Genomic DNA, 10,507 nt, shown 5'->3' on the forward strand with positions numbered 1-10,507 from the left:
TTTTTCTTTATGGATATTTTACAAATAACTCCCCATTTAAACTGTATTCTTGTTTTACTGTCATATAGTATTTCATAACTGTTTTTCATTTATTCTCTCTGGCTGTCCATCTCATAATGTTCACATAGAAACTAGCTGTCAATAGGAATATCATTCAGAAGAATTATAATTTCATGCAAAAATCTGTCACAAAAAGAGGTTGCACATTTAAATTCAGGTGTTGTTATGGCAACGTCAGTGGCCAGACAGCCACATTTACTGCTGCAAACATGCTGTCGATACGTAAAGCAGTGGCAACTATGCCACCATTTCAGCTGACTTTTTCTCAGAAATACTGTCACATAACATCCATATATTTCAGTGCTAGGTTGATGCTTAGCTAAGCTAACTATGAAACACTTTAACTGACAGGACTCAGGATCAACTGTAAGTTAGCTTCTAGCTTCATGTCGAACAGTAAGTCAACATTTCCCAGAGAGCTTTCTATGAAATCACCAGGTAACGCTAAAAAACATTACATTTAGAAGATTACATGACAAAGTGTTTATTTAATATATCTGGCTAGCTATAGCTACTTGCTAACGGTTTTGCTTACCCCCGCGATTCAAAGTAACGTCAACGTAGCTGTAATTTATGCTTTGCTTACATGTTCGCATAACTTGAAAGTTTACTGACATTTACATACCTTGTTTGCTTGGCTCAAGTGGTGGCTCTGGGGTTGTTGTGTGAGCCACCACTTGAGAATTGTCGTCATTTTTAAGAAAATGTTTTCTTATGTCCATCTTCAAAAGCTCTGAGTCCGAGTACCTGTCAGCCAATAAGACAGATGTTTATTTCCATTCAACTCTCTGGTTGGTCTGGTGTCTTGCCTCTGTTGCATTCACTGAACACGGGAAATTACAGTCCTGCCGTCCTCTCTAGTGTCATGATGAGGTTCAGGTAAAGCACGGTTAATGTATTATATTATTGACTCAATAATATAATACATGACTTTGAGAGTAGGCAATCTAGGATTATTAACTAAATTAATTAAACATACTTATCAGTTATACTGAGATTATCATTTTTTCCCCATTTTTTGTTTGCTAGGGGGCCCTTAGTGGCTGCGGGGCCCTAAGCGGCCGCTTACTGTATGTCGTTTAAAGGGTCGGGCCCATACTTGCCAACCCTCCCGATTTTCGCGGGAGACTCCCGATTTCATTGCCCTCTCCCGGTTTCCTCCCGGGGTCATATTTCTCCCGCATTTCTCCCGATTTCTGACAAAATCAGATTTACGCAGGACTGTTTCCACTCTGACTTTAATACAGGTACACCATTGTTTGGTTTCCATGGTAGCGCGTCTCTTTAGTAGCGCGCGCAACTCAAAGTCTGAGAGGGTGAGGAAGATTGTCACAGAAAACTGAACAAGAATCGACAACACGACCCTCTGCTCACTCCTTTCCTGTAAAATACAGGTCCAGCCCACACATATGCTCCATCAAGGATGGTGCTACAGGCCGCAAGGCAGTGCACTTACAACTACAATAAGCATGTTAATGTTAATCTAATACAGCTCCGGCGATGATCCACTAGCAACCCCCCTCGCAGCTCAACGAGGCTCCTTCCTGTCAGATGGAGGGTGTAAATACAGCGGCAAGCTTTGGGACAAACTCCCCTCTCTCCGGCAGAAACAGGAAATGCTGTAACTGTATCTAACAACGGTTTCAAATCAGCATCTCTTGGACAAAACATTTAAATTAATAACAAAAATAAAACTCCAGACATCTTTAATTGTGTTTTTTTAGTTTTAAACCTGATTTTTATAAGATTCTTAGTTTTTGCAACAGTCTGTAAATATACAAAACTTTTGAACTATTGCTCCTGTGGGGATTGCCCACAGTATTATGTAAGTCGCTTTGGATAAAAGCATCTAACAAGTGACATATAATGTAATGTTAACCCTATACAACCTAAAATGAACTGTTGTTTAGCTATAGCCTACTTTAAAAATCAATATGATGAATTTGATGTTGCCCAAGGCTTCATCGAAGAAACTTGCATTTGCAGAAACAGGGATACAAAAAAATTGTTATACTTATTTTAGTTGAAAACATGAAAAAGCGCACTTTTAAAGTGTCCAAACTGGCACATATATAAGTGACAGACACCTTTAGTTTTAACCTGCCCAGAAAGTGACGTAATGCCATTGCTGACCTTCTCCTTCTCTGTGAAACTATTTCTGTCGTTGACATAGATACCCAGGACTATGTCCAAATAAAAAAAACAGCAGATGCTCCTGCCACAGGGGGTCAATACAGGGACTTGTCGAATGGATACTCCTTCTGTTGCTTTTCTCCGCACTTCTAATGGCTGCGAGCCGATTCACACGCCGGCTCAGGGCCAGGCTTTACAATCTGGTCTGATGTTGCAGTGGCAAGCAAACAAATGTATCATATCTTAATTGTGGTGACTTTAAATGTGTGATTTCATCCATTTTTAGACTCATGAGGATAGTTTTGTACTGTATATTCCTGATTTTGTGCTCATTCACTGTATTCATGCCCTTTCCTGCATCATTGCCACATTATTTTCATATTGAGTCATATAAAGTTAATATATAACACAATATTTTGGGAATAATATAATTGTTAGGGCTATTTAAATGATGTGATGTGAAAAAATGAAGGAGTTTTCACCAGATGGTTTGATGAGCTCCATTTGGGAACACATAATGAACCTATAAATATCTTATAGTGGGCGCAGTCGCATAGAAAATAGAAAAATCACTTTAACTCTAGAGACATTTGGTTTTCTTGTACAAAAAAAATGGCATGTATGCACGTACTGCCTTTAAGCACTAAAGATCACACTAGAAATGAATTTGAACTAATTGAAATTTCATCTTAAATATACAACCAATTTACATTGTTCTTTTCAGGAAAGTTATTTAAGATTTTGAGGGAATTATTAAGTTATTATGTACCCCTAAGGTATTCCAAAAAGCCAAGCTGTATTAACAAACAAGAAACAACATTAGAGGTGTCCTAATTGAAAAGCATTATCAACAGTATTTAAGCCTAAATCTGAAGTATTTCCGTTGTATTCTCCGCCTAGTTCTCACATGATGATGAGTTGTATAATATACATAATGCCGCATACTATGACACAATAAATACCCGCCATACTTTGTGCTTGTCGTGACTAACCTGCTGTAGGTTGTCCAGAGCTGGACTTCAGTCAGGATTCACAGGGGGAAACCATCTGGACCCAACGGTCATTTCTATACATTCAGCAGGCTTTTCTCACACCGCACAGGCTGAGGAACAGCTTGAAGACGCTAAAACCACATGACTACATCTTATACTTGTATTGTGTACAGTCATGCAAAAATCTTCTCTTTAAAATAATGATTCATCAGGACAGCCACGACAAACAACAAAACTAAAAGACAGAGTTATTGGATACAATATCCATCTTTTTAATATTTTATATGGATGTTCTAATCTAGAGCAAAATAGTATAATATTGTTCTGAAATCGATTTGAAGAGTGTGATTAATCTTGACGAACAAATTATAAGTCTCAACTGTGCACACATCTCTTGGCAAGTTAAGATTTAAAAAAAAGTACAACTACTTCAAGTACGTAGGTGTTCAAGTACTTTGCCCCCTGTCATATTTTAACAGAGAAACCTGTTAATTATTGTGCAGCAAGGTTTAAAACTAATACAGTACTTGCATAACATATACAGTAGGGTGCTGCTGTCAGAAGCATAAAACAACCTTGTCCATTATCACATGCAAACAGTACTTTTGTGTTTCAGAAGTCCATCACAACAGTCTGTTTCCATAAATTCCTTAATTGGCATCACAGCCAGATTAAATAGTACGTTTTTATGTTAATTTGGCGTCAAATCGCTGTTATTTCCACCCACAATGCAAAGCAATACATGTCTTAAAACTACAAGAAATAATCCATCTTCCCCCATTCCTATCTTTTCTGACTCTGACTTCTGCTTGAGTACAAATGTAAAAGTATTTAACTTAAGTATTTGTATCTCATGCGTTTCATAATATTGGGAATATTGTACTTTTTTCACAGCAACCCTTTTTCTGCAGAATGAGTTTCTTTGTACTTCTACTGAAATACGTTTTTTAAATGCAGGACTTATACTTGTAATAAAGTACATTATTGCACTTCCTTTTTTTAGTATGGTGAAGAAGCAGAGTTCTCTTGGTTGAACATTTCCCAAAATGCCTTTAAGAAAAACAGGTTAAAATGTGATACTCTCTGTTGTTAGTATATCATCTGTGGACAAACATTTAAGAAAGCCCTTTTTCCCTAAATTAAATTAAGGTTTGATCCCGAAATGTGTCAGTTATCTCATTTGCAGCTGCCATAAATAAACGTCAAATCATGCCAACACCAAAATAACCCCAGAAATGCAAGGAACTGTATCTAAGGGTGGGTATTTTTTGTCTAACATGGCATATTTATGTGTGATTGACAACCAGTTTATTATCCATTGTACAAACACACAAAACCTCGTCCCATCTGCCACTCCAAACTGCTCCTAAAATTACTTTGCATCAACTGTCTGAAATATATGTGATTTAGACAGACAAACAACAAGAATATCTGATGGGTTTTGTTTGATTGCATCTGATTTTATGTAAGGTAATTTAATGAATTAAACACCCAATATATAACATGTTAATAAGTTACTTTTAGAGGTTCTAGTAAGATTACTTTTATAAACCTTGACAGAGCCAGTTAAGACGTTTCCAGTATGTATGCTATAGGCTAAGCTAACAGGAGGCTTTTTGGGCCTAATTAAATAGCTAACAAGTAACATATTTAAAAAGTGAGAGTGATATCAGTCTCTCATCAATAGCTTCATCTTTAGCTTCATCATAGCCCTATATTTAGCTTCATCATAGCCCTATATTTAGCTTAATCATAGCCCTATCTTTAGCTTCATCTTTAGCTTCATCATAGCCCTATATTTAGCTTCATCATAGCCCTATCTTTAGCTTCACCTTGGCTTTAGCTTAATCTTTAGCTTAATTGTTAGCTTCACCTTTAGCTTAATCTTTAGCTTCCCCGGTGCTGGCTTCCCCTTTAGCTTAATCTTTAGCTTAATTGTTAGCTTCCCCTTTAGCTTCATCTTTTGCTTAATTGTTAGCTTCATCTTTAGCTTAATCTTCAATGTAATCTTTAGCTTGATCTTTAGCTTTACCTTTAGCTTAATCTTTAGCTTCACCTTTAGCTTAATATTTAGCTTAATCTTTAGCTTCACCTTTACATTAATGTTTAGCTTCACCTTTAGCTTCATCTTTATCCTTTTCTTTTGCTTAATCTGTGTCTTTAGGATACAGGCATACAAGTTTATTGTCTCATTTAGCAGTTAAACCAAAAACCTTTTCCCCCTAAACAAACAATAAACAGCGTGTTAGCAGTGAAGTGTTGTTGGAGCTATTTGTATCTGAACTTTTGACAGAGCCCGGCTGTTTCCTCTGCTTCCAGTTGTTATTCGAAGCTAAGCTAACCTCCTCATATCTCCAGCTCATTATTTCCCAAACTGTTCGCTTAAAGTGCACTTCACAAACTTCTGGATTACAGTTCCTGAAAACACTGTGAAGCCAAGGCTAGATTAATATCAACAACTGGGGGAAACAGGGCTGGACAAATGAACAGAAACCCCTCACACTGCAGCCAACCGTCTTTGTTAATGTTGGTCTTTTTAAAAGCTTTTTTCAGTCGGTGCCGCTGAGTGTCTACTTGTGATCAACCTGCTTCTGTGTTAATGCAGTTTTACTGTGTTCGGGGTATGTCATCGTGTTTTTTCTGAACTTTTCCCACTTGTGTAGTTACATAATGCAGCGTTTGTGACTGATGCACCAGAATTTTGGACAGAGAGCTCTGAAAAGTCACAATAACAGAGGCAGCTACACAGAAATATGAGTCACGTTGAGCTATCAGAGTGTCAGCTTTAATATAGTTCTGAGAATCACGATTTCTTATGGTTTTGTCTTGTATTAAACCACAACGTCTAAACTGGTGCTGCATCAATCTATAACCTCTGAGTTAAACCAGCATGAGATCATTAACAAAAAAACACTAAATGGGAATTTACTGCAGAGCTGAAGTCTTGTACCCTTTCCTTCCAAAATTAGCGCAAGCATGCAGTTTTTCTTAAACACCAGAAAACCTGCTAAAAATAGGCGATAAACTCCTTTTCCATTCCCCGTAGACAAGTGTGTCTTTCTGTGTTTTTCAGGTTTGACAAATGCAACATAAAGCAGAGATAATGAACAGTAATTGTTTATATATCTATGACTTAGTCAGTCTCTCTTTCAAACTCTCCAACCATGTGATTCTTTGTCAATGTATTGGGTAAATTAGTCGTCTTTCTAAGCTGAAGGATTTATCTTCAAAAACCTATGAGCCCATAATGTGCTAAACGCAAGATACATTGATACTTTTGCATGACTCTTGAGAAACTCATCCGTCAATCAAATCCCCTAATCGAGTGTTGGTTGACTAAGAATATCCTAAGTCTTTTTGCAAACAGCAGAAGGACTGCACGAGGCACATTTGTGTTTGAATAAAGTTTGTTTGACGACAATCGGCAATCTAAAATGATTGTTTCTGCCAATGGAGTCTGGTTGCTTTGAGAAGAGCATTTAAAACATGTTCCTTTCCACATTTAACTCTATGAATTAAGGGGTATATATATATAAATAAAGATGGATTTATCTTGTCATTCTAGTGTGTTTAACGACAATCATGGAGGTTTAATGACTGTTTCTGTCAATTGACTGGTTGTATTGAGTAGAGCATGCTAATTGTATGTTTTGTACGTTAATACAATATAATAATTATCCAAATCCCTGTTGATTTCATAGCATATCGTCAGGAAATAGGCGAAATTTAGCATGTCCATTGTGTTGTCTTTTTCCCACAGACTCTGATCGGAGCCCTACAAATTGTCCCAGAAAAATAACGAATGCAAACTAGACTTTTCCCGTTTAAGACAAATGCCAGATGTTTTGAAGTCCAGTAGGTGAGGTAAAATGATGTTATCTCTCCATTTCTTATTGTGCAGTTCCTCAACTGACTCCGCCTGTAGTTCCTGGAGCAGCACCTGTTCAGCTGTCACCTGTTTACCCTGAACACCTCGTGGTCTGCAGTGTGTGCGCACAGGTAGATGTCTAATTTCACGACTTGTTAACACCCACAGGTTACATCTACCTTCAAAGAAGTAATGTGCAAACAGACTCAGAGAATCCTTTGAGTAGTTACCTGCAAATGTGTAAACTTAACATGACTTTTAAACGTTAATAGTTGACTTTTACGTTGGCATTTTGGTCTATTTTATTGTCTTTTTTCTTTTTAAGTCTTCAGTATATTGTATGCTGCACTCTAAGCGGGGTCTGGGACTTCAGATTTCCATTGCCAACAACAACGCTGTGGCTATTGTGCATAATATCCTTTGACATTAAAAGTATTGAACGTTTCAAACCCTTTCAAGTTTTGAACGTTTTCGCATAACATGCCGTCGGTTTCTCCATGAAACTCATATATAGTACATGGCACGTTCAACCTGTGAAACATTTCTACAAATACCTTCCTGGTTTGTTTCTTTCGTTGTTCGCACTAAGAAATATTCTTTCATTTTTGCACATCATTGCTTCCAAACATAGCGAGCCACCCTTCCTCAAACTGATATTTGAGTTGTCTTGTCCTACTGTTTACTGGGATTATAGCACCACAAACATCTAGCAGTCTTGTCTCTGCTGTGAGGCCGGCTCTCTGGCAGTCTAGACACATTGTTCTGTGCTGAAATCTGCGGTATCGAGAGTTTTAAACGGAGCTGCGTCTCTTAAACATCCTGAATGGAGATAAGAGGTGCAGGCCTGTAGTTATGGAGCTGATGCTCGAGCATTGACGTGGACTACAAACACATCCCGTGGACCCCGGCTCCACGTAGTGAGGACAGTTCCTGCTCTGCAGCATGTAGGGGTTCGATAACATCAGCTCCTGAGGGATGGAGCCCCGCAGCTTCTCCTTGCTCCTGTACCACAAGCAGGAGCATATTGTCTGGAAGTGCAGCACCTCGGTGTAGACGCCTTTCAAATCCTTCGCTTTGGTGGCGTCTTCTGCTAAAGAGGTGGAGGCCGAGAGGGGGAGCAGTCGAGCCACCTCTCCTCGGGGTTTACCGACGGGAACGAGCGCGCGTTGCCTGGCGTCCCGTCGCTCGTCCTCCGTGTTCATGGTGAGGAAGCGAAGCACCACCAGGTTCAGGAAGGCTCCGATCACCGTGAGCCCCGTGAGGATGTAGACGAAGCAGAAGGCCACGTAGCGAGGGTCGTTCTGCAGCGCGTCGTCCCTCTGCAGCGCCACGTAGTCCCCGAAGCCGATGGTGGTGAGCGTGATGAAGCAGAAGTAGAAGGCGTGAAGGAAGCTCCATCCCTCGCAGTGGGAGAAGGCCACGGCTCCGACACACAGCGTGCTGAGGCAGGAGAAGAAGCCCACCGTCACCATGTTGGCCATGGACACGGCCGTTTGACGCAGGCCCAGGCACTTCTTGGCCTGGTGCAGCAGGTACCTGACGAAGGTGTTGATCCGCTCCCCCAGGCTCTGGAACATCACCAGAGTGAGCGGGATCCCCAGGAGGGCATAGAACATGCAGAACACTTTCCCCGAGTCGCTGCTCGGAGCCGCGTGGCCGTAACCTGAGGAGACATCGCAGGAGACACGTCAGACTGAGAGTTACAAGATGCTATCTGACGTAGTGTGGCAAGGACTGGAGATTAAGCTCTGGCTGGTTGAAATGATATCAGAAAAGCAGTTTTGAAATGCTACAAATGTACTTTTACAAGTAGAAATTACACTTTGAGTAAGTAAAAATGTGATTAATTAGGGCACATAATATGTAAACTATTGAAAAGATTTAAGAATAAAAAAGGAGGATAGATCGCAGGTTACACGTCAGACTGAGAGTTACAAGCTGATATCTGACGAGGATGAGGCAAGGACTGGACATTTAGATTTTGAAAGTTGGAATGATAGCAAAAAAGCAGTTTTGAAATGCTACAAATGTACTTTTACATGTAGAATTGACACTTTGATGAGTACAAACATAATATTTAAACTATTGAAAAAAATCTAAGAATAAAAAGAAAACTGATTTTTCCATTAAAATATTTATATAAAATAGAAAAAGCCCTTTAAAAAGAGGTCTATCGTCCAGTGAAGATGTATTCATTATTATTAATTATTTGGTCACAGGACATAGAAGTCATTGAAAAAAATCCAGTATCTTAAAAATATAATAAAATATGAAAAACAAGGACATGAAAAAAAAATTCTATTCAGATTTTTTGATACAAATATGTAACATCACCAAAATAAATATTATATTAAAAATAAATAATAACATTTAATTCAGCAAGGAGGCACTGTTACTGACTTTACGCACTTTGTATCGTCTGTAGGCTTTTAGGATTCCCTCCATCACTTTAACAATGCCTATGTATTTATGATATCATCCCACAAAGTTTCTCCATCTTGTTTTGTACTTGTTTACTGTCTTTGCCTCTGAATCGCTGAATTACACCTCAGCGCAGCCCCCCCCCCCCCCCCTCATGCTCTTAATGTGTAAATAAATGAACTTCCGCTCACCTATGGTTGTGATCACAGTGATGGCGAAGTAAAAAGACCCCGCAAACTTCCACTGCACGCCGGCTTTGTGCGGTTTGAGCTGCACGACGACGTGCTCCAGCTCCTCGAAGTCCCCTTTGGATAAGTTGTATTTACGCATGAGTTCGTGCTTCCTGGCGTCCAGCTTCCTCTTGTGGCTTTTCTCCTGCTTCGACTCCAGGGTCTCAAACACGGCCGCCCCCACCACCAGGTAAGTGAGGATGCTGATGATGAGGGCGAGGGTCCGGGCGTTTTGTCTCTTCATGGTAAGAAAAGAAAAATGGAGAGACACTTCTTTTTTGTTTCCCCTGCGTCCTTCCTGCTCCTCCTCGCGTATCCAACAGAGGGGTTTGTGACTTTTGGAGCCGGAGCTGTTCTCAGCACCACCCCCACATCACAGTTGGGCTGATTCTGTATTTGGAGTATTTGTCACAGACTTATATTTAGATCTGCCAGTGGTGAAAGAAGTACTCAGATATATAACTTCAGAAAAAAAGTATGCAAAATGGTTCAAATATTGAATGATGCAGAGAAACTAGTCTATGCATTTGTTACTTGAAGGCTGGATTATTGTAACTCTTTATTATCAGGGTGTACCAAGAAGTCAGTCAAGTGGCTTCAGCTGATTCAAAATGCTGCAGCTCGTGTACTAACCAGAGTTAGGAAAAGGGACCACATTACTCCTGTTCTGGCTGCCTTACACTGGCTCCCTATAGAACACAGGATAGAATTTAAAATTCTTCTTCTCGCCTACAAAGCCCTTAATGGGCAGGCGCCATCTTACCTTAAAGAACTCATTATACCCTACTGTCCTACTAGGGCAT

General features: G+C 39.6%; 1 protein-coding gene across 1 annotated transcript; it reads right to left on the reverse strand.

The window, feature by feature from the left end:
- Window positions 1-3,489: 3,489 nt before the first annotated feature.
- On the reverse strand, window positions 3,490-10,010 carry kcnk3b (potassium channel, subfamily K, member 3b). Its single transcript, XM_034220598.1, has 2 exons — window positions 9,666-10,010; window positions 3,490-8,716 (listed from the first exon to the last, which is right to left on the reverse strand). The coding sequence occupies exons 1-2, from the start codon at window positions 9,946-9,948 to the stop codon at window positions 7,845-7,847; spliced, it is 1,155 nt and encodes a 384-aa protein (XP_034076489.1). The 5' UTR covers window positions 9,949-10,010; the 3' UTR covers window positions 3,490-7,844.
- Window positions 10,011-10,507: the final 497 nt, after the last annotated feature.

This window comes from Gymnodraco acuticeps, unplaced genomic scaffold, assembly GCF_902827175.1.
Source record: "Gymnodraco acuticeps unplaced genomic scaffold, fGymAcu1.1, whole genome shotgun sequence".
Lineage (NCBI taxonomy): Eukaryota > Metazoa > Chordata > Actinopteri > Perciformes > Bathydraconidae > Gymnodraco > Gymnodraco acuticeps.